Source organism: Opisthocomus hoazin, chromosome 23, assembly GCF_030867145.1.
Source record: "Opisthocomus hoazin isolate bOpiHoa1 chromosome 23, bOpiHoa1.hap1, whole genome shotgun sequence".
Lineage (NCBI taxonomy): Eukaryota > Metazoa > Chordata > Aves > Opisthocomiformes > Opisthocomidae > Opisthocomus > Opisthocomus hoazin.
The window spans coordinates 3,885,156-3,909,269 of record NC_134436.1 but is presented as its reverse complement, the minus strand read 5'-3'; the positions used below and the strand labels follow the sequence as shown (position 1 = coordinate 3,909,269).

General features: G+C 47.4%; 1 protein-coding gene across 1 annotated transcript in view; it reads left to right on the top strand.

Annotated features, from left to right (window-relative positions):
• Nucleotides 1-8,400: 8,400 nt before the first annotated feature.
• Nucleotides 8,401-24,114, top strand: part of UBE2D2 (ubiquitin conjugating enzyme E2 D2) — a 30,357-nt gene continuing 14,643 nt past the window's right edge. The window contains exons 1-5 of the mRNA XM_075442007.1: nucleotides 8,401-8,810; nucleotides 18,344-18,407; nucleotides 23,136-23,167; nucleotides 23,259-23,336; nucleotides 23,425-23,530. Of these exons, the coding sequence (XP_075298122.1) occupies nucleotides 8,787-8,810; nucleotides 18,344-18,407; nucleotides 23,136-23,167; nucleotides 23,259-23,336; nucleotides 23,425-23,530 (304 nt within the window). The 5' untranslated portion in view covers nucleotides 8,401-8,786. The remainder of the gene's footprint in view (nucleotides 8,811-18,343; nucleotides 18,408-23,135; nucleotides 23,168-23,258; nucleotides 23,337-23,424; nucleotides 23,531-24,114) is intronic.

Here is a 24,114-nt window from a genome sequence, read left to right as displayed (position 1 = left end):
GAGGAGAGATTTATAGCAGCACAGACAGGTAGACCCAGGGCATAACATGGAAGTCTCTGATTTACTATGGCAAATGATGGAGATACAAGCAGGCTGACTAGCATGGCTGGGACTCACTCAAAGTCACTTCAAAATCCTCACTTGAGGATGCTCACTCAAATACCCATGGAAGCCCCGGACTGCCCAGGGGCTTTTTAGCAAGCTGGGAACATGGGCATGAACAATTCAGGGCCTGCCTGTAGCTGTCAGCCCTGCCTGGATTTCTGCTTGAAAAACTCCTGTTGTTTGACTATGTTTAACCATTCCACGACTGTCCTGTCCTTGTCCTCAATATCCTGTGGAGACATCTGCAATGCTGGCTGAGCTCAGCAGCCTCCCAGCCTGGGACTGAGATAGAAGATCTGGGACTAACTCTCTTTTATTTTCTGCCTTTGATGCCAGCCCCCCAGCCTCCTGCTGAGATGGGCATGGCTGCGAGATGAAAGCCGGGCAAGGCTCTGGGATCGTTTACTCCAGAAACATGCGCCTCGAGGAGGGGAGTTGGAGAGGATGAGTCTGATCTTGAGTGGTGGGGAAGTTTTTGACCATCTTGGTCGAGTGAAGTCTTGGTATGCAAGTTTGTCTCCTGCATCCCACATGGTGGCAGTGGCAGGCTGAGGTCCCCACTGTGTCCCCCATGCTCATGGCTGTTTGTGGGGCTGTGCTGTGAGCTACATCCACGTCTGCACCAAAACCAGCAAAAGCCTACAAAAAAAAAATCAGAATTTGAGAGAAGATGGGGTGGCAAATATCAAAAAAGAAAACCACATCAGCAAAACAGCAAGGTGAACTTTTTGACTCCTTAAAACCTGGCAATACTTTTTTCAGGTTTGGATCCTTTTACACTGAAATTTCCATTAATACCTTTTTTTCTTGTAGAAAAATCCATTAAGTATAAAATAAAAAAAACCCAAAGCCCTAACTCATGCTTTACTTAAAGAAGCAAAGTTTTCAGTTTCTCAGACTAACTTAGTTTTAAACACATCTAACTGAGAACAAGAGCAAATCACTTTAAAAGTTACTTCTGTTAGGTTTTAAAATTGTGGCAATCCTGGATTTGATTCATTCAGCACAGGGCAAAGGACTCTAGAAATGGAAAATCACTTTGGAGCAGGGGCATATGACTCTGCGGAGTTTGTTAAAGACCCTACAAATTGTTTGGCCACTGCTGGACTTCTGCTGCCAGGGTCCCTCTGCAAATCCGGCCCCTCTACACACCACTGCAGCAGAGAAAAATGCTGGATCTGTGTGAGGAGCTCTAGCAGCTACCTTGGGCATCTGTTACCCAGACAGGCAAGGAGGGGCAAGAAGGTGTGGAGGAGATGCTCTGCAAGCCCCAGCAGAGCCTGCTGCTGCTGGGCAGCTTCAGGAGGGCAGATGACAACGTGGTGAGGGGCTAAGGAGGCCCAAACTGAGAGTATGAACTGAGAGTTATGGCACAATAAAAGCTAATGGGGGGCAATGAGAGAGGAAGGAAGGAAGTGTACCTCAAGGAAAAGATGTCAGACCTGGCAGAGCTGGTAAGGAGGAACATGGCTTGGCTCTGGGAGCAGTCCTAAGTGCACGTGTGTGTGCTGCAGGCAGAGGAGGTAGGCTCAGCACCAGAGGACTCTGGGTCTCAGCTGCTGGCATTGCTTTCCTAAACCAGACTTTGCTGGTGAATGGCAGGTTTGCCAACTGCTGATGGGAACCTTCTCTGGGACACCTCCAAGCAGCCTGAAATGCAACTGAGGAAGTTCCTCAGTGCTCCTCTTCGCCTTGCATGGAATTTCAGGCAATGCTGCCAGTGAAAGAGATGGTTTTGTCCTCTTCTTCCTTCAGCCTGTTTCCTCGTGTTGGCATGAATGATTTCACGGAGAACCAGATCAGCTCGCAGCCCTTGATGCCAAGTTACACTAGGTGAAGGCAGAAATTACTTTTGGATCAGGTGATCCAACTTCAGTACAACTGCACGTCAGAGAACAGCTAGCCACTTGCTTGGGGGGGTTGGTGATGGGGCAGGACTGCTTCTTTCAGCAACAGTTTGTAGTTAGATCATTTAAAGCTATTTGAGAATTTCTATCTGCTGTGTCCAGTGCCAGAGACTACAATGCATAATAATACACAAGGAGAAGGGTTCTGTCCTGCTAGGAGAAACTTGTTACAACAGGTCCGGGATATCCACAGTCCTGAGCGAGCTAGAGATGGGCACCATGCCCCTTCCATGACAAAAGTGAAAGCGCCTCTGAGATTTACAATTATGATACCTTCAGCCCACAGCAATGCATTGCCTGCTGGAAAATTTCTCATGGACAAGGTGGTGGTGGTAACTCATGGATTTTACTTTGTGGTTGTTTCAGTTTGTTCTTTGCCTTTCTCTGAAGTTTAAGATCCCAGACTGTTCTGAGGCAGGATGCTAGACTGGAAGAGTTTATAATGATGTGTTATATGAAATCCTATCTTCTGTGTTCCTACACTTGGCAATCTTTCGGTCACATTCAAGCATGGGATAGCTGGTGCTACAGGACAGGTTAGCGGAGACCTTGCTGCTGTGTTGCCTCAGTGGGTGATGGAGGGCACATCTGTTGGGCTCATGTGGCCAGTTTCACCTTTGTACCATATGTCATCATAAACTCAGGGCTCCCCGACTGTTCCCAAGCTTCTATTTTCAGTTTTGACTTGGAGAACAATCTTGGAAGTATTTTATAGTAAGACTCATCTGCTGATTTTGAAATTAATATGGGAATGATCCCATGTATTTTCTTCCTGGTTAGAATCTCGCATCTTCCACTGGCACATAGTCATGGACACATACTCCGCAGGACTGGGCCAAGACTGAAAAGAGCATTTCTAGAGCCCTTCACCTGGGCTGAAAACCCGCAGAGTTAGCTCCTTGATAACTGTTGCTGTGGGTACTGATCTGTCTGGTCTCTTGACGGAAAGGATGCCGGAGGAACAATGCGATGGCTGACTTACAGTTGTCCTGGCATCCAAGTACAGCCAAGCCTAGGATTTGCAGCAGCAGAGTGAAAAGGTTTTATGTGGTGGGAGTCTCCATGTGACATACACGACAATTATGTATGTAAGTTCAGCCAAATTTTTTTTTTTTAGAAACGCTTTGAACTGAGGTGATGAAGAATCCCCTCTGAGACTGAAAGACTTTTAGCCACTAGCCTGGGCAACTCACTGGAGGATCTGCAAGCTTCTGCATGAGAATTGCCATGGTTCTTGCTTCTGTGGATAACTATGAGCCAGACTGGACTTTGGCTCACTCTCCCATTGGTAAATGACTCTGCAGGGTGTAACACAGGGAAGAATTTGTGTGAAATTGTACACTCGAGTGGTACTGCTGGGCAGAGGACCTTTGGGACAGGAGCTGTGCTGCCTATAGCTGAGAGCAGCCTGCGCTGCACCAGCTCTTCTGCCCGCAGGTCAGCAGACAGGGCTTCAGCTGCTCCTGGAGGAAACATCAACAAACAAGGGGAAATAGCGGCCTCTGTGCCTGTTTTTTAAAGACACAAAGGTTTTAGCAGCTATGGAGGCAAGCAATTCTCCCCAGTCCATGGCTGCAGAAAGGGATGCAGGTCCTTGGCTGTTTACCGAGGGGCTGAGGCAGAGCTTTCTTCTCCCTAACCCTCCACTTTACTTTCTCCACTGCTCCAGGTCCGTTCTTCTGGAAGTTTTTTTCTTTGAAGCTCACCCACTAGTGTGTTTCCAGTATTGGTAAAGTGTGGGGTTTTTCCCTTTCCCGTTGTGTCTTACCTCCTTTAGAGTTCTCTTTTTTCACCTTCTAACAAAGGCCTCACCAGTTACCAAAGCCTAGAAAAATCAGATTTAGCCAGCTAGGCTGGGAATTTCGTACTCCTTTAAATTTCTGTGCCTTTGCCGAAGCACGTCTTGTATTCTTTCCATAATACAGCACTGTAACCTGACCATGTTGAGCACAGCTGATTAGAGGAAGATGGTGAAGAAAAAACAGAGGCAGGAGTCATCTAAGGATAAGGCAGGGCTCAGCTAACTCCAGTGATGCTCTGCTGTTTTGTGGCTGGTAATGTTGGCATGGGATGATGTTGGCAGGCACAGACAGCAGCAGATCACTCGGTGCTTCTCTTTGAAACAGAAGCTGGGAGCACATCAGTGCCTCCGGGATGAGATCACAGTACCCTGCAGCGCCCTGGGTCTGTAGAACCAGCTCTCTCCCTGCGAGAGAGAAGGCAGAAAGCTGCAGGTGGAACATCTCCTAAAATGCTGTGGTGGGCTGCTGCGCGAGGGGCCAGCAGAAGCTGACGTGGGGAGACAGCACCTGCCTAAGAAGGAAGGCTTTCTCTGTAGCAGGAGCTGCTGTGGATGGGGACCAGCAGTGAATTTTCATGGCAGATGCAGCCCAAAGCATCTTCTCTGGTACTGGTGAGCAGGACTTATCCTTCTGGAGAAGAGGACCAGGATACGATCTCATGTGGGATACAGAAAAGTGTATATGGGTCAATCCCACTGTCTTCATGTTCAGGCCAGAGTGGGAAAAGACTGAAACCTGCAGGAAGACACCTGCAAAAGTCACAGGTGAGGTGGAAGAGAAGCAAGGGAGCAAGGCAGCAGGTGGGATAAGGAAGTCCTAACAACAGAAAGTAGAAACAAGAGACAGCCGTGAGAAAGTGCTGCAGTCAGGACCGTGAAGGGGAAATCTAAACAACAAACCTCAGGAAAGAGAGAAAGCAAAGGGGAAGAAGGTGCAAAGGACACGAAAACCGTAGTGCGATGTGGCGAAAAGCCAGGAAGGGAAATCCTGACCTTGAGCTCAACAGGGACAGGCATTCCCTGGCTCTGCTCCCTGTGATCTCAGGTTAATGTTTATTTGTGCCTGATCTTTCTTGCATCTCATGGCTTCTTTAGACATGTCCAGGCTCCAGGGGGAAGCGTTTAATCTATTGCCACATCAGACAAAGCTGTAACTGTGAGTCTTGAGGAAAATACCTTATGGATAGGGCACGTCCCAGTCTTCAGTTCCCTGCAGCCTACACCAAGTGCACTTCTGTCCATTTTCAGCTACAGGCCAGATCTCTGAAGCTGCAACTGAGATTTGCCTTTCAGCAATTCTAAGGGGACTGACCTTGCGAATAACAATGATGAAAATGACTTTTCTACTTCCATTTCTTATCTCTTAGAGACGTTCACATCCATTTGGTAAGAAACAGCAGATCATAGTTATCCCTGGTACTAAAACCACAACAAAACTATTTTCCTATCGCTTTTTATTTTCAAAATTGTTTATTCTCTGGATTGAGTTTTACAATGCTTTACTACTCAGAGGGGACTTTTCAAAGCTTGACAGGGAAAAACCAGCTGTTTCTGGTGCTACTGTGAGCCAAAAATAATTTTCCAATTTGGGGACAAAGCCCAACACATTTCCTGAGAATACTGGAAAAAGATGACTTTAATCTTGGCTGATGTGCAGACCTCTCAGAAGTGAGGTCCTTAGAGGCTGAAACTGCCGCAGAAGCATGAGAAGGTTGCTTCCGGAGAGACCCCCGAGGAGAAGGAAGCCTTTCGTGCCCACAGCAGTCACCGGCAGAACTGCAGTTCCATACCTGGAATTCACCTGTCGAGAGATGGGCCATGGCTGAGCAAGGGGCAAAGCTCGGGGGACCACGGAAGCATCTCCTAGTAAAGAGGAATTTGCGATGCTGCTTCTAGCGAGGGGGATCAGACTGCCTGACCAGGATCAGGCACTGGGTGGGCAATAAGAGAGGAAAGCAGAAAATGTTGGAAGAAAAGCAGTTTTGCCTCTGCGCCAGAACTGGGGTGAGCCTTAAGGGCCAGGACTACTTGGGATCAGTATTTGAGCATTTCCAGCTCCCCGTGCTGGTGGAGACTGGTGTGGCAAGGAAGGACAGCAGTCTCCCTTGTGCCGGGGGTGGCAGAGCAATGAGCCAGCACAGAGTTGTTGTCTGCTCTTCTGCAATCGAGGGGTGTCCAGCAACACAAAAGGCGACAGAAAAGAGGGAAAAGAGCAAGAAGCCACAAAATGAACCAAAGTAGTTGAAATAAAAACCCCAGAAAACCAGTTTTATGAAGCTGTTATTTATTTTCTCCATACCAAATGTGGAAGAGGAAAGAGAAATCAATTCAAAGCACACCCCATGCTAAAACTACCAGAAAAGAAATCTTGAATTGTTGCAGAAAGGCTGGCAGCAAAGTCAGCAAGGGAAGAGACCACAACTATTGCTGGGAGGCAGCAGTCCCCAGGCTCCTCAGAGGCCAGGGTGAGCACTATGAGATCCTCACCTCCACCCTGAGCAGCCGCTGTGTGGGCAGGAGGAAGGAGCAGGCAGGCGTGAATTCGTCATCACCAACACACTGGAATTAGCGTGGAGTTTCCAAACCTTGCCTGTTCAAAGGCAGTGAGCAAATTAATTCTGCAGGTAGCTCTGCTGGCTACAGGGACCAGCTGGCAGAAGGGTGCTTTAGCAAAGGGACGGCGGACCCCAGGGGAAGTTTTGGAGCTGAGCTCCAAGCCCAGAGCTGCTTCTTGCTGTTTGGAGCCGAGTACTTTACTTACCTCTAAAGTCTCCTGTTTAAGCCTTTCATGCCAACAGATGCACAAGAGGTGTGGGATTGACAAGAACAGTGGAAAACAACCCTGCTGCAGTACTAGGTGAGAAGACAGGCAATAACAGAAAATCATAGTGTAATTCACTAAAAATGTTAGTTGCACAAGAAAAAAATCCATAGGAAACAAGGCTTTCCTGTAAAGGAGCAAAGCCTGATGCCTTCTTGGGAAGTCTTACGACTTCCAGCCCTGATTAAAAATGCTCTTGGCATTTTTCTTACTCAACTCGTTAGCAGGGCTGCCAGCTTTGAAGGGTTCAGACAGCACAAGGCACTGGCCACCACAAGCCCAAGACGGAGGGGCAAGCGTCCAGTCCCAATTCACGATCCAAAGCCGGCAATGGGAAGCGAAACAGGACCAACAGAAAAGAACTCCAATTTGATGTAGATTTTAAAATGTCTATTACAAAATGTCCCATGGGTTTGTGTACATGAGGGCAGCTTGGTTGTTAGGCTGAACTCTCCTGCAGAGATGCCTTGTTCAAACGTGCACACAAAGTCCTTACAGCAAGCAGTGCCCTGTTCCCAGCCTCCTTCGCTCAGTTTCTGATGATTCAGACCTGAAGGAAGCTGCCCTTTTGTTTGAGCTGGCTGCTCACAGGGATTGCCCGTTCATGGTTTGATCGTGCAGCTACAAAAACAGGACATGGTTATGGGGCTTGGAGGTCCACTGAAGCTGTGCAGAAGCCTTCAGCTGGTTGGTCGCCATCAGGAGGATTATTTGATGAACTTTTTTTGATACAAGCTGCTCAGTTACCTGAGAACAACTGTTATTTTTGCCCATATCGGTGCTCTCCATAGGGATGCTGGATTGAAACGATTTTTTCTGCCCTCTCTGGCCACAGGGGCTACGGATGCTGTTGCTGCTGGAGAGCCTTTGCCTCTCTCCACAATGCCACTGGCCCACTGGACACTGAGCCCTCAGTTGCTTGCCCTGCATTCTTCACAGAACACTGCGGCTTTGGTATGCTCGGTCAGCCTGCCATTTGAGATACTTTGCTGTATAAATAAAAGCCTGTTTGATGATTCAAACCTTTATTATGCAGCCATGCCGTGATCTACTTGGTGTACTTTGTCCGCGTGTCCTCCCAGGCTTAAAAACGCAGCACCCCGTTCCGCCGCCCGCGGGGAAGGGATGCTGAGCCACGCACCAGCCCCGCCAGGTACAAGGCGTCACCAGCACGGCCCTTAGTGCCACTTCACACGTTCCGGAAGGCCTCTGCCCTCCCAGCAGCCTCCCCGGGCACGTCACACCGCCGGCCCGCGCCCCACAGGCCCCGGCCCTCCTCCGGGAAGGGGCCTCGGGCGCTCGGTGACTTCAGCCCGGGCACCTGGGGCCGGCTGCCACCTCCTGAGGCAGGGAGCACCGCAAGGGCTGCGGCGGCGGCTCCCTGCCAGGCTTCCGGGGGCGCAGGGTCCCGCTCGGGCCACCCGCACCGCCACGTCCACCGCGTCAGGACCGGCCCGTCCCGGCCGCAGCCCCGGCGCCTCAGGCCCTCTCCGACCCCACGGCGGCGGCGCGGCCGGCACTACTTCCCATCCCGACTTCTCGCGAGAAGCCGCCGTCACGCGCTCCGCCAGCCGCTCCGCACCTCACGCCGCCGCCGAATCCTTCCGCGCTCTCCCCCTCCCCCTTCTGGAGAGTTCTGCACGGCGGCCGCAGGATAAATAGTCCCGAGCGCCCCCCCCCCCCCGCTCCTCCTCTCACTCGCCCGCCCCTCCCCCTTCGGTCCCGGCACGGCCTCGGCCCCCGTTCGCAGCGGCCGCCCCCGCCCCGCCAACCGCGCGCCATCCGGCGGCGGCGGAACGCGGCCGCGCTTCGGGGCGCCTCGGCGGAGCGATACGCGGAAGGCCGGCGAGGAGGCGCCAGCGCATAAAGAGTCGGCGGAGGGATGCGGTAGGAGCTGCGGCAGCGAGCTCCAGCCCATCGGCGCTGCCAGGGGAGCAGCGCGCCCGGTCCGCAGGCCCCCCGCCGCCGCCTTCGGGGGGGCCCCCTTCCCTCCCCCCTTCTCTCTCTCCTTCCCCTCCCCCTTTCCCCTTCCCCCCCCCCGTCTCCGTGCCGCCGCCACCTCCGCGCTCCTCCTCCACCCCTCCCCCTCGGAAAATAGTCCCCGCGGGCTGCCCCCTCCCCGCCCGCCCCTCCTCGCCGCCTCGCGCACACAATGGCGCTGAAGAGAATCCACAAGGTAAGGGCAGGGCCGCGCGGCCCCGGCCCCGCCGCCCCGGCCTGGCGCCCGCCTTACATAACGCGGGGAGGCCGCTGCCGCCCGGGAGGGAGGGAGGCGGGAAGGCCGGGCCCTGCCCCGGCGCCGCGGGGTTCCGCCGGCGCCTCTCCTCGCCCGCGCTGACGGGCCGGGCCGGGCGGCCCCTCCGTTGGGAGCGGAGCAGGAGTTGCTCGGCTGCCCTGGGCGGTGCGGGCCGGGCCGCGGCGGGCGCGGGCGCTCGGGCCCGGCCTGCCGGCGCGCTTTGTTCGCGTCCCCGGGAAGGTCCCCGCTCGCCGGGCAGCGCCCCGCGGCGGCGGGGGCCGGCGGCGGGCCCGGCGGTCGGGCCCCTCCGGAGCAACGTGGCCCCCGGGCCCTGGGGCCGCGAGGGGGCGCCGGCGCCGGGGCAGGGCCCGGGCCCGGGGGCGGCCGCCGCCAGCTGCCGCCGCCGGAGCGGCTCGGGGCGCGGGGCTGGGCGGGCGTGGGGCGGTGGGGAGCCCCGCGCCGGGCTGGTGCCGGAGGTGGGTGGTGAAGGGCCGCTCTCCCCCCGCCCCGGCCGCGTCGGGCCTGGCGTCGGGCGCGGAGGGAGCGCAGTAGGCTTGTCCCGTTGGACTGGTCGAAATGGTGCGACTGGTTGTTTTGGGGGAGCTGGGGCTGTTCCGCAGCCCGAGTCACCCGGGAGGCGTGTGCGGAAAGGCGTGCGAGCTGGCACCTGGGGTCCTCGCCTTGCGGGAAAACACTGCTGCGCGGCCTCCTGTAGTCTCGGCACTGTGCTTTGCTTGATTGTCGTGGCATCTTTTACCAGGGGAAAAAACTTCTATTGAGATTATTGTGGAAGTACGCTTTTATTACCTGGGTGACTCAGGCAGGGAATTTATATCGTTTTCCTCGCAAAAGGTAGTTGGCAGTTTGGAGTCCATATGCAAGGTTCAGGTGTAGAAGCTAGTCCTCCCGTAGGGTTTCTGGTCTCAATTACTGTGTAAATCTGACTTTTGTCTAGAACCAGATGTGAACCCGCTACCTAATATTTAAGATCGGTGTGCTAGTTCTGTGTTGTTATGTATGCAGCGTTGGATTTGGCTTACGTGTTAACATCTTTGCTCTAATTGTAGGTTATCTTGAAGTTTTTGTGAAGCTTCGTGTATCATACTGATCAAACTAAAACTAAGGTGGAGAAGAAAATTGACAAGAACTTGAAGGCTTACATATGCTTGTGGAATAGGTAGAGCTTGAAAGGGAAGTATTTGGAGTATAATTTTAGTGCACTGAAATTTCCAGATAAGCGTACGGTGATGGGTTACGTAAGGAAGCTGTGCTCCAGCTGAGCGTTGCCGGTCTGCAATGTTCTGTCACTTAGTTTAGCAATACCCGTACAACGTGGAGGCTGGTACATAGCGTGTTTGTGGGCTCGCAGGTGTTCCAAAAGAGCAGTTCCTCTCCAGGAGTGGGCCGTGTACCTGCCATCAGAACAAGCCTAGGAGGCAGGGCAGGGAATGCTGAACAGGAGAAGTGTGGCAGCTGGGGGTGGGGGGGATGCACAGATAGCGCAGGGCTGTTGTGGGGAGGTGTGTCTTGTATCAGGTAGCTCAGGAAGCTGGCAAAGCTGCTTTATTGTAGTTTAGTGCGTGCTGAGGTTCAGGATTCAACACTCTCTGAAAGCACTTCTGTTTCTAGTCTGTGGCCCTTGATAGGAGAGCAGCTGAATGTGTCGAGTCTTTGTTAACATTGGGTGCTCATGGACTGATTCTTCATGCTGCTTTTTGAAGATAAAGAATGCTGAGGGATAATGGGGACTTTGTAAGGTTACAAGAGTCTTTAAAGCCTGGGGAAAGTAGTGTGAAAGCATTCCCGAAGCCGTGGTGTATATTGAGCTCTGTAAAGTACCAGGTGTTTCAGTGGAGTAAGAGTGGTGGCTGCTGAGGACAAGGAGGATGATGGGGCTGTAGGCAGCCTTTTCGACAGAAACAAAGCATGTCAAAGGACATAAAACCACTTCTTGTAGCAGTCCAGATGCTTTAAAAGTTAGATGAGAGTAAAGTTGTGCTCTAGAAAGGAGCACTCTGAGTTACTGTGGTTGTCTCACTCAACTAGTTAAGTAATAATCGCTGGCTGTCTATACTCAGCTATTTTAAACCCTGTGGAGAGCGTTCGTATCATCATCTTATTTTTGGTCTGGGCTCTGGGAAAAGCAGTGGTGTCTTAGTGTGTAGTGACCATCCCTGTCAGGATAATGAGGGGAACAGCAAGTTTCCAACCTTTGCTCTTGCACCTTGTGAGAAGAACAAAAGCCTGCAGAATGTGAATTAAGTAGAAATAATCCCAATGGACTCCAGTACAAAGAAGTGATGGGAAGGAAAGCTGATGCTTAGGCATTTTTAGAGGGTTTTATCAGTCTCAATGTATCAGTGTTCAGGTCTCGATCTTGCCACTGGCTCTCGTGCTTGGCAGTTTAGGTTTTATGCTCAACCACAGACTATGAGGTTTTCTCCGAAGTTTTTGTGTCCTTGGGTAATATAGGGGTGAAAACTTGGAAACAAGCAGAAAATCCTGAGTGTAAACCTTTGATAAAGTGTCAGCAGTCTTACCTGAAATGGCCTCTTGCATGTTGAACTCCTCTGAGCTGGCGGAGGGGCAGAACAAGCAGATGTTTGCAGCTGGTAAGTGCTGTTGTTGCTGGTGTATGAGGCAGCGCAGGAGCCTGCACGGTCCGTCCCATGTGGCTCTGGCAGCGTGGTTGTTCTCGGGGTTGCCCAGGGACTCGAGCCGAGGTGATGTGTCTGCATGAAGCAGCAGCTGTCCTTGAAGCAGATGTTCCGAAAGAGCTCAGACCTGAGACTTGCTATCAGATTGCTGCTTGTGTTACTCACTGCAGTCTTAAAGGCAGTGGTGGTCTTCGTTCTTGTTCAGGTGCTTGGCATGTGAATGATATGTTTGTCATAGTTTTTTAGCATGGGTTGGTTTTATAAGAAGTGCAATGTGAAGGGTATCCAGAGGTAAGATGGGAGTGACACTGGAGGGCCATAATGAACAGCTTCTGCTTCAAGATTTAAGCTAAAATGCTTTGAGTTCAGCTGCATGCCTGTCTGTTGCTTATCCTTAGGAGAGATGTTACCTATAACTGAATAACGAGGGCACCTTTTGGAGTTGCTATGAGTGGAGAGCAAGTAAAAGGTTAATTCATTGTCTTTTGTAGGTTTTCCCATGTGAACTGCTTCGTGGACTCTACAGCGAGGGGGAAGGGGAAATCGGAAGCTGTGCTTCAGCCCTGCTGAAGTAAAACACTTTTGTGTAGCAGACGAACAGTGGCTTATTACCTGTTTTCTGGGCTTCTGTATTATAAGCAGTACCGCTTTGCGGAACTAAACTATATTCCAGCGGTGTCCCTGTTTATCTGCAGAAGATGAGCTTGCCTGTAGTCTGGAGCTGCTTGACCTCCTGAGATGTGGAAGTATCCCTTCTGCCAAAACAAACGCTGCCCATGGATGGCATGCAGTACTTAGTGGCTAATTGACCAATGTTAATGTTAACTGAGTTGTATGCGTGCTATCTGTGCTGAGCAAACTTTGTCATATTTTTGTGCTGTGGGGTCTGCTTTACAACAGCCAGTGGGAACAGCTTGGTCCTTCCGTTACTGCCTCTTGCTGTGTTTGTGGAGCTGCCAGTGTGGCCCATCTGTGTTAAATATCTTGTGTTTTGCCAGTACAGACAGCACTGGTTAAGCTTCTGTTAGCTAGCTGGGCTTTGCTGAGCCTTAGATTCCACACCAGGAGGAAGTTGTATATTGCTTTGGTGTTCTTGTTCAGACTTTAAAAAGAAAAGTGACAGTTACATCAGAGCTTGTTTATAATGTGTGTCTTGATTATTCCTGTGTTTTATACAGCTTGACTTTTCTCATGCTACTCACTTAACTGCTTGCCTTCTGACTTCTGCAGCGTCTTGTAAGAAGTCAAAGTCAGTGGATCGGAGCTGTTTCAAGTACTGGAAAAGCAGATTCTGTCAAAGGGAAAGGATTAAAATCTTTCTGAAGATGAAGATGCTTCTGTTAATAGAGTAGTAGCCTTAGAATGGCAGATACGCTGGAATCGTAAGTCCTGTAGACCAGGAGAGCATCTGTCGATGCTGTAGGGAATTGGTGATCTGGCTGTGGTGTGCATGTGTGAACACTACCTCGTTCAGAGGGACCGCTTGGCAAGTAGAGAGCAGAGTTGTGTGAAATGTGTGGTGGATACAGGCTCTCACACCTCGCCCTACACAGTCCCTTCTGCGACAGGGAAAGGCAGAACCTGCTGGCCCAAGGAACGGGCAGCAGGCTCGTTCCCAACTGAACGCCTGTGTCAGACCTGCACAGGGAGCTGGCAGCTGCTCATCTGTGCTGTGGTAAGGCAGAGTGCTGCCGATTTGACTTGGGCACTCGTTCCATATTGCTTTGTGCTGCTCTGTTGAAAGCTGCTAACAGTTCATGGCTAAGTGACTGAAAGTTCCTTTTTGATTAGATAAATCACAATTTTGTAGTACAGTCCTAGACTGCCTGCCGTAGAAGGGTTCAGGAGCTTCAGACAAAGAAACCTGCTGAAGTCAGATTAAAAGCTTGGTTTGCTGTCAGGTTGCTGCTGTAAGTGAAAATCAGGCTTATAATCAAGCTAATGATGTGGTCTGAGTAAATTACAACTTGGAAACAGCTCAAACTGGAGTAGGGAGGAAAGATGATGGGGTCCAAGCTAAAAGGCCTTTGTATGATCTTGGACTGTTTGGAGGTGTACATCTAGTGTGTTGGGGTGTATTTGTGGAACTCTACTGTGTGCCAAGTTTTACTAAAATTGCTGGAACTGACTACCAAAGGATGCTGGCTTTTTGCACTCTTGGTTGGCTTCTTGGCGTTGCCAGTTATGTTGGTTATTCGTAGCATTAACTTGGTCCTTAAAACTAGTGTTATCTTCTGGCCAGAGCAGTATTTACCAGGAACAGATTAGACTGAGGAGGGAATTGTTGTCTAGAGGAGTAAATTTGAACTTCTCTAACAGATGTTTTTGGAGTTTACAATGAAAATTAATTGTAACTTGAAATGTGCAGGGTCAAGCTTAAAGACTTAAAACACTTGTGTTTGTTAGTGTTTTAAAAGCTGCTTGTGCAGTTTTTGAACTTGTTGATCAAGATGCATTTTAGATGCACTGTGCTAGCTGCTGGAGAATAGCCTATGGGGAGGAGAGTAGCAGCTGATGGTAGCATGGGTTGGAGTGAGACTTGTGGCACTGGCTTTCCTGTGTGCCCTGGGGCCTCACTGGCAGCTGGTGTCTTTCATGACTTGGGAAGCACAGCTACAGCATGTCTGGCATAAGCAGACTCCATCTTCCCGCAAATGCTTTCCTGGAACCCCTGGGTAGGGGTTTGTTTTGTTGGGAACTTAAGAACACAATCAAATCTGCTTTTGGAGCCAAAATGTCAGTTTCTTGTGTGAGTTTTGTGGCTTTTAGGATGTCTGGCTCATGGATGCAGTGGTGGTAGTTTTATACAACTTGGCCTTTGGGCAAGACACCTTGAACCTTGCTTTGCTTTGCACCATGCCTCCACTTCCTCATTTTTTGCTGAGGAACTAATTAGTACTTTTAACTGTAAGATGGGTTGGGTTAATGATCTGATCTGCAGTAGAGGGCTCAACCCCAAGCGTATTTTGCTGTAAGGGGGAGATGGCAGAAGCTTTAAATTCTCCAGGTTGGCTTTCCAGCTGAGGGTGAGGTAGCCTCCTGGGAGCTGAGTGACTCAAACTGAAACTTCACCTAAAGGCTGTTTGAGTCTTCACTGTTAAGTTCCTAAAGCAAAACCTTCTGCATATGCTTAAGGATCAGAAACTGTCTTAAATGGTAACCAGCTATGGCTTTCTTCAGGTTTTAGTTTAAAATCAGTGTTGTCGATCTCAGGCTTGATCATAGACTAGCAAACCTTCCCACATCGCAGGGAAATAGGGCAGGCCTTGCAGCTTAGGGTCTGATATGTGCAGTAATGGCTGGTTTGTAGATGATACCAAACTGTAATTGAATCCTCCATGTGTTATGAGTTCCAGTTGTGTATGAACTCCGGAATTGTTTGTTCCAAGTTACAAACTAGCTGATTCTCAGTCTCCCTCAGCAACATCTGGAAGCGAAGACCTCACTCTGTCTGGTGTTGAGCTGGCAGTCCCTTGGAAACTGCACAGGAGTTTTCAAAAGGCAAAGTGACTGCTTAGGTCAAAAAGCTTGGCGCTGTGCTGCAGCAGTGCATGCTCCTCTCCCTTTGTACCTGGACAGATGCAGCTGTTTGTAGATACCATTCCTGTTTTTAAACTTGGCTCTGCAAGTCTGACAAGTGAGTAGTGGGAGTCTTGCTAGCATGTCGGCAGCTTGAAGAGAATGCCATGTTAAAGCAATCGTCCGTGCCCTGCCAGGAAATTTGGTAACGTGTGAGCCTCTCCGGTGTGCAGAGGCAACTGATGGTCTGCTGCGGCCAGTGGCTGTGCTCCAGAGGAGGTGAAACTTCTTTGTTACCTGAGCTGCTCTTCAAAACCTGGGAGGTTTTGTATTGCAGGGGCTTGAATTGAGAGTTGTTGCTAAACTATTCCAAGTGCAAGGAGCTTATGCATTGCTTTTTACACAGGCCTTTTAATCTGTGATGTTTCAATGTATGAATGTATAGAGCAGAACTTGAAATGCTGCTTTCTTTAGGTGAGGGCTGAGGCAAGCAGTATGTAAGTTTGTTGTGAGTCATCTCTTTTGCATGAGATGCTATACACAGCTCTGGAAAACCGAAGTATTCCTTCTAGCTGGAACTGAAGTTTGAAGAGGAAGAAATAGCGTTTTTATGAGAAACAGGGCTGTTTCTGACTAAACTTCATTGTTGCTTCTACATCTGTTGTGAGGCTTGCCTTGTGATTCCACTGAAGGTGTGTTGTTCCATCCAGTTTAGCGGAGCAGCGGGACGTAGGGTGAATGTCAGGGCAGCGTTGGAGCTGTGTATTCTGCTAGCTCGTAGAATATGTGCACAAGCTGCAGCCCATGTTGTAACTATTTCCCCTTTATAGTAGGGAAGGTGTATGCTAGGTTCTTAATCCGTGGTAGATTGTGGTCTTACATGAAAACCATGGATTCTTACAGTTGCATTCCTTCCAACTCTAGTGTTGTTGCATTGTATTTATCATAAAACAGGAGTGAAGGGGATGAGAAGGGGGAAGGAAGAGAGGTTTAGATGTTTGAGTCTTTTTAATAGATGTGTTTGGGTTTTAGAGTACAACTACATTGTCTTTTCCAGAAGATGAGTCCAATACCATTTGGAAGTGGACCATACTCTATACAGCTTTAGAAAGAGTAGGTGTATTCCTGGATAAGTTTTCATGCCTGTGCTTGTGAATCTGTGTGTGGGGGGATTCACTTCGTTCTCTATAGCTATGACTAGACTGACTACAACAAAGGCATGGCCTTCAAGGTGCCGGTGAAGTTGTGTGTATGTGGCTGCATGTTCCTTTGCTGCACTCATTGCTCAGGGTGTCTCTTGGCTTGCTGATGCTGAAGCAGAGCACAGTGCAGCCTGCTACTTTGTACTTTTCAGACTGTCACTATCTGAACGCTTTCATAGTACGTTCACTTTTCTAGGGTGGAGCAGTATTCTGCTGCTGCTCAGGATGATACTTGATGTATTTAATGTTCTGGAGTTAGAGCAGAGAGGTGTGCAGCAGGTGGTGTGGAGTGTGCTGGTGCAGAGTGAGAGCACGTTGCTGATCTTCATGCTGGCTGATACTTGTAGCCAGGAGTAAGGAGGGACTCCTCAATTGGTTTATAGTTGTCTAGTCTGAGTTTACATGCATAACTGACATCTCTGAAGGGCTTTTCCTCCTTCAGAGGATAGCTGGAGTTGGTCTGCACCTTCAGGAGAGAGCAGGTTCTTCAGCAGGTGCTGCATGCTCGATATCTACTCTTGTCCAAGTCCGTGCCGAACCACAAAGCATGGCAGCAAGGTTTGCTTGGGTCAGCATTCTAAAAAGCTCAGCGAGAGCACAAGGAAAGCTTTAGCAGTCTGTGGTGTCAAGTCAGGAGGCTTTCGGCTTTCAGCTGGGTTCTGTAGAAGTTGGGAGCTGCTGAGAACAAAGCCAAACTTGTGTATGCTTTACAGTAGTCAGGGTATGTGAAGCTTTGTATCTCCACTGCAAGACTTCTGGGGGACTGCCTATTGAGGGGGAAAACCACCGAGATTCACTTGTTTGATGTAAGGCAACTTTCTTCTGTTGTAACAGGAGGGGGTTTGGTTAGCGGTGGCCTCCCAATTTGTGGGAAGTAGAAGCTGAAACTTCTATTCAAGAGCTTAAATATGGTCTGTAAATAACAAAGGGTTATAAGCTTTTTGCATACCTGCAATCAGCTTCTCTTGGTCATTGTCCTTAAATGTTTTGTGTCTCAAAGGCTTCAGGTAAGTCTGATATCTGAGACTCTACTATGGACTGTTGCTGGTAACCCTTGCAGGCTGTGAGGTGAAGCTGAACATTTAACGGGACAGGGACAGCGTCGGGGTGTTTCCTGAATGCTAGATTTAGTTGTCCTCTTAATGGTTGTCTGATGTTTATGTTTAGCTTTCTAGACTGAGCTAGCACAGAAAAAAGTGAACACATTTGTGCCCGTCATGCAAAATAGGTCAGTGGCTGAGCCAGAAATAGAGCAGACAAAGTTTGAGTTTAGAGTTTTACTCTATTTGCACTTCCCACTAAGTGTCCACTTCTTGAGCAGATTGCTGATGTGAATTACGGGTGACAACGTGTGGGGTCTCTTTCTGATCTGGGCTGAAGTTCTGCTTCAAGCTGAAACTTGGTATACTCAACCTGTTCAGCCAGAGCAATTGAGACTCATAATAGGATTTCTTCAGAGGAAAATTTGACTGACAGATACTTGAAAAGTGAGGATTTCCATTCATGGGCTAGCAGTTCTATAGGTATAGAAGGCCTTGCGTTTTATTCCATTTAACCTGTATTCACTGATGCATGCGTTTGGAGATGAAACAACCACAGGTTATTGAAGTTTTGTATACTGCAAAAAGGCTACTGCAGGCTTGAGATGATAAACTAGATCACTATAGCTGGAGCAACCTGGGAGCTGTTACAATACAGGGGATAAAATAAGGCTGCTGCTGAGAGTCATTGGATTGGGGCCATCTTATCTCTCTGTGACCTGGAGATAGTGGAGGATATAATACCTCGATAATGCTTGGCATTTAAGTTCTGTTATCAATGAAGGCAAACCTGATAGACCCTATGACCTGATGAGGGTTGCTGTGTGGAAGCCTGGAGTGGAAACTGATGCATATGCCAAATGTGTTACATGGATTTAAAATGCAGCTTTGCTTTCTGGAGTCCTGGCTATTAGTTTTGTGGGGTTGCCATTCTTGTGGCTTTAGGAAACTCTGATGTGTTATGTTCATGAGCAAGAAATGATAACTAAAGTGCCACTAGCAGCTTTTTTAGCAATAACATGACTGGTTTTGAAATGAACTGTTCTGTTTTTTAGGAGTTGAATGATCTGGCACGTGATCCTCCAGCACAGTGTTCAGCAGGGCCTGTTGGTGATGACAGTAAGTACTCCACTATCAGTGAACACCTACAGTCTATGACTTTTTTCCTTTTTATTCTAAAATAGGATGTCCTGAGAACGCTTCTGTTTCTTTTGGTTAGACTACTAGATACTATTTCGAGTGCTAATCTTCATTTTATTGCCATTCTGTATCTCTTAATACATCCTTGTGTATCACTGGAGATCAGTATTACTCCCACTTCATTGTTTGGGCAACTCTGTGCACTGAAGACATCTCAAGTTACACCTTTTGCATTAACTGTTGTGGCATTCTCATAGGGCATGAAGTTAATAAACCAACAGGCAAGCATCTGCATACAGCTTTCTGATTTTCTTTGTTATCTAAACTGTATATGGTGTAGTCAAGTGGTTCTGTAGAAATAAAACAATCTACTCCTGATCCTAGATGCTAGTACAGCAAGGTCAGGGTTAACTATATTTTACACAGGAGTTAGTGAACACTGCACTTTTAAAGAGGATTATACATAGTTCTTTGGGATAAGAGGTTAAAACATGAATGGAAAGAAAACTACATGGTAAATTAAAGATTGAATCGTGAAGTAATGTTAGATGTTTTTTTTAGGATTGGATAGTGACTGTGCTCACGTGTTACAGGAACATGGGGAATATTGCTTGTTCTTTAATCTGTTTCGTGCTATTGTATTACAGAGCACACCAAAGTGTAAGAACTGGAAAACAGGTTTGTCTCTTATTTTTCAGGCAGGATTTCACTCAATTTGAATATTACTTTTGGTTTTCTCAATAAGCAAAATCAGAATGTCTAAATCCTGCTGTTATGACTGACTTGATGCTTGATTTGGACATAGCTGCTTAGGTATGAGATAGGAAGTGCAGGTGGAGCATCCTTAAATCACACAGTACTGTTATGTTTGAAGACTACTCAAATCAGCTGGCCGTGCCAGGTTCCATGTAAGAGATGGCCTAGGACAATCTTTCTGCCCTACGCATGAGCTGGTTGCCTTTCCTGTGCAGGGTTGTTCACCTGATGTGTGATACGGAGTTGTTATTTTGTTGTTTTGAAGCTCGAGGAGCTTTGTTAAAGCAGAGAAAAAAGCAGTTATTCTTTGAAGTCCTACCCTGAACATTTTGTCCAACATAGTTTTATAGTAAGAAGATCTACTGTCATCTTGCGCGTGTATTTTTGCCTAAAGGGAGGGCAGCATGCATCCTGTGACTTGACTTAATGGTGTTTATATAGATGCTTCTTTACCATAGTTGTAGGTTACAAAGGGTACCCCAATCTGGTTTGATTAGCTGTGAATGAGGCAACTGAATTGTTGGCCCTTACTTCACTGAGGTTTTCTGAGGGGGGGGGAGAGAGAGGCCTTTAAACTATGCAGTGGTTTTTCAAGTTGTACAGGCTTCTCTGTATTAACTAGAATTTTACACTTTGTGGTAGACTTTTTTTTTTTACAGCAGCATTAAACTTTTGGTCATAGCTTAGGTGAGCAAGATCAGTAGGACATTTGCAATGAGAAGAACTCTTGCAAATTCACCTTTTGCTTTATAACTTTACTGTGGGCCCTGGGATAAATTCAGGTAGTTGCATTATGGTTTAAATCCATTGGCATTTAATGCATAAAATGTCTGAGATGAGGAAATGTATTTACACTCTTTCTTGTAGCAGCTCTGCGCTGTAGAAAAGGCTACGTAAGAACACTTGAAAGCTTTGACTGGGATGCCCACTGAGCAGCATGTATTGAACTTGCTGTGCAGCGTGGTCTCTGACAAGTGTGCTGCTCTGCGGAGCCTCCGAGCTCATCAGTGTAGGGGACATTGAAGTAGGAAAACATCCATGTGCTAAGAACTGTAAACTTGGGTATCCTTTCTAAAAGGAAAAAATTAGCTGTCAACATCCGAGTCATTTATAAACTATGCAGAAGTGCTGAAGTGTATAGAAACTTAGATGTTCCTATAGAAATCTAGGGCTATGTTAAAAAAAGCACTTGAAACCTGAGAATGAAAATACTGAAATTAGTGGAGATGTTACTGTTCAGCAATGCTTTCAAACCAGTGAAAGCTGTGTTTAGTTTTGAGGGTTTTTAGTGTCAAGCTTGTTCTAGTTACTCCACAATCTTTTTCTTTTTTCAAAATAGTATTTCAAAGAAGCTTGTAGTTTCATGGAAGAGAAATTACAAAGATGTAGAACCAGTCTGAGGCTTTTCTCCCCTTAAATTAGCAAGTGTGATTTGTGCCATGGTAAACTACTTCATGGTTTCCTAAGGGTGTATCACAGGTGACTGAGATCATCTGGTGGTAATGTAAGTTGGTGAATGCTTATAATGGAAAGTTACTGCTGAATACAGAAATCTTTAAAGTAATATTAAATTCTTTTCCTCATGCCACCTTTCTTTCTGAAAGACCTCTAATGAGCGACTTTCACTATTGAGAGCAACACTTCTGGTGTATGTAGGTGGATAGCAGTGGCACCAATGGAAAGATGCCTTCTCTGAGATCCATGTGCTCTAGGCCTGCCTTCAGTTGCCTTGTCAGAATGACATTTCTCAGAGTTCAGGACATGCTGTGCTTGCAAAGTGGTATATTGTGGCTAGTCCAGCTGATGTAAACTGCCCTCAGTTATAAGCTTCTTGTCCCTGTAGTTCATAAACTTTGGAGAGAGAAGAGTTGTTTCTGCCTTGTTAACTGTAGGGACGAGATTTTCTTTCTCCTGGTAATTTTAGCCCTCTTCCACCCACCTCTGGCCTTTGTTTTGGAAATATGCTTGGGACTGGATTACACTGGTATACTTCCAGAGTGCTGTGCAGTGGCTGAGTTCACTTCCAAGCTTGTACCTGTGCTTAGCTTCTGAAAGTCAGCAACCCCCTTACTTTGTAAATAACTTTGTGAACGGCTGATTTCAAAGTAAAGAAAGAATCAGTTGAAATAAGTTCTGTGTGACAAATCCACCTTTTAGTTCATCAGACTTGTACTGGATATTGTGAGAATCTAAAGCTTAGGTTAAACAAGCACTTCCCTTGAATCTGGGGTGGGAGCTGGGGGGGGGGGGGAAAAAAAATCTAACCAAACCACCCTTCTAGCTTGTAAAATGTCAAGATTCACTGTGCAAGAGTGTTTCTGATTTCTTGTTGTGTTTAAGACCATAGTTGGTTATATCAGCTTCTCTTTTCGGTGTGCGGAGGTATGCAGATTAATGTCCAGTGTTGTCTCTGTTGCTCCAGCACAGTCACTTTGAATCTTACCAGCATCTGCTGATGTCTGTGAAATTCTTGGTGTCTTTTCTGTGACTAACCATGCCCTTCACTGCTGGGTTTCTGATGCCCCTTCGTCCTCTTGTGCCGGGCTTCTCACTGTCCTGCTACAGGTGATGTGGACTTCCTGTGAGGCTGTCTTTTAGAATAGGTGAACGCTACCTGTGAACACATGAGCCACTGTTTTGATTTCCTGGCTCTGCACAGAGGCTAGCTCAAAAGGCTAGCTGGTGTTACCAGCTGTGATACCCTTTGTAACAAACCTGCTGTTCTAACTAAATGCTCTTCTCCCCTTGCATTGGCAGGGCTGTTCCCACTCTGCTTTTTTTCCCCTTCCTTGTATGAGACCATTCCCAGTTGTAGTGCCTGTACCTTCTGTGATCAAAAACTGCTCATACTAGATTAGAAGTAGTGCTACTCTGGGTCAAAATTACTGTTGGCACAGGTAGTCTTGAAAGCTGTGGACACCAGTTGCAAGTTAGGTGCACAGCTGCCAGTGGCTTCAAATTCTGTGTCTTGAAGACTTACCTTGCAACAACTGGAGTCTTTCATACAGTGCCCCAGCTGTGAAGATGCGATGTAGCTGACATCCATGCAGAGGGAAACTTCCCATGGTACTATTTCATGAAGAATTTGTTAGGCTGGTGCTCTTTGCGCAAGCTAGTGTTAGAGCCTTAGGAGAATACAGGAACACCAAGAACTTCCTAATACACCTCATACAGATTAACAGCTTTGATTGTTTTCCTTATGTTCTGTAGCTTAAAGGCATTCTTCAAGAATCTTCTATATTACCAGATAAAGATGGTCTCTTGGACAGCTGCATATGAGTGAGACTTTTTGTCCATTTAACCTGAAGTGCGTACTAGCACATCCTGGTCCGAAGTGTTGAGCAGCCTGTCATTCTTGCATGCTCTGAAGACTGGTGTTGCTTTCTGCTGCTTGAATGAAATCTTGAGGTGTCTGTGGACACTAAGCTTAAACGTTCAGTCAAGGTAACACTGGCTTAGGTTACCTCTTTACATATGGTATACACAAAGCTTGGGTTTACCCTCCATTTAACTAAGGGTCTGTGTAGGAGAGATCCTGCCTAAGAAAGGTGTGAGTTCGTGCTGTACTTTTGCTGTAGCTTGCTCTAAGAGGGCAGTGCAGTCATTGGAAACTGGGATTAGATTCAGGTGCTTCATTAGAAACAACAAAGTTGAACTCACAAACTTGTTTGTTCTGAAATGTTGTCTATAACTGTCTGGATTTTTATTGTAAAGGAATTTTTTGCAGGGCACAACATGTGTGTGGTACCACAGCAATCTCAGTGTGGACCGAGTTGAATGGTGGAGCGTTGAGTTCCTCTCTCTGTCTCTGTTTAATTTTTTGGCTTGCTTCCCTGCAGCCTTTCAGAAGGCTTTGTTTGTAAAATAGACTTTTCTGTGCTGCATTGTCTGGAATTAAGTAGCTCATTACTTTAGCTTCTCCAAACTGAAGTAAATCTTTCTCTCTTTCAGTGTTCCATTGGCAAGCTACAATAATGGGACCAGTAAGTATGAGAGAATAGATGTTCATAGGTTTTTATTACCCGTCTCCTTATAATAACTCCTCAAACTGCAATGATTCTTCTTCACTAACAGAATGACAGTCCCTATCAAGGTGGAGTATTTTTCTTGACAATTCACTTCCCAACAGATTATCCCTTCAAACCACCTAAGGTGAGTGGCTTGTGTCATGAATCTATTCCATTACCATATGCTGTAATGTACATTTGTGAGCCGACACTAATTTTTCCTTCTTCTGCAGGTTGCATTTACAACACGAATCTATCATCCAAATATTAACAGTAATGGCAGCATTTGTCTTGATATTCTACGATCACAGTGGTCCCCAGCACTAACTATTTCAAAAGGTACCTCCAATGCTCATTTAATTTTACTCTGCTGAAATGAATTACTGATTGGAATTTAGAATGTTAAAACTGCTGCAGTGCTGCTGTGAACCGTGTCTGTGGTCGCTACTTCGGTCTTGTGACTGTCTAGCTTGCAGCCAATTCATGTGCACAGGATGCTCTGGACATCCAGTTTTGCTGTGACCATAGGGAGACTGTTGAACTTTGCCAGTGGATCAGATAAGTCTTGCTACATGAAGTACATCATCTTGCCACCTCGCCTCAGAGTCTGAACACTTTGAGAAAAATTAAACCTCGTACATGACAATGGAAGACTTCAATGTTCAAAATGCACACCAAGTAAAATGGAAGAGCTGTGGCCTTCAGAAAACATTGTAAACCTGCTTTGATTCTTTATCATCTTGAAAAAAAAAAAAGCAAGGAAACATCAAAAGTCTGGTCACTTTTTTAACAAAACTTTCAATGTCATGGACTACTAAAACATATTTTAAAACTTAAGCTTGCACTAGCTTAATTTTCTTTTAGCTAAAAATATCTTGGTCTCTGTAAGCTGTGTTATCTTGTGGGCTCTGAAATATGTCCTT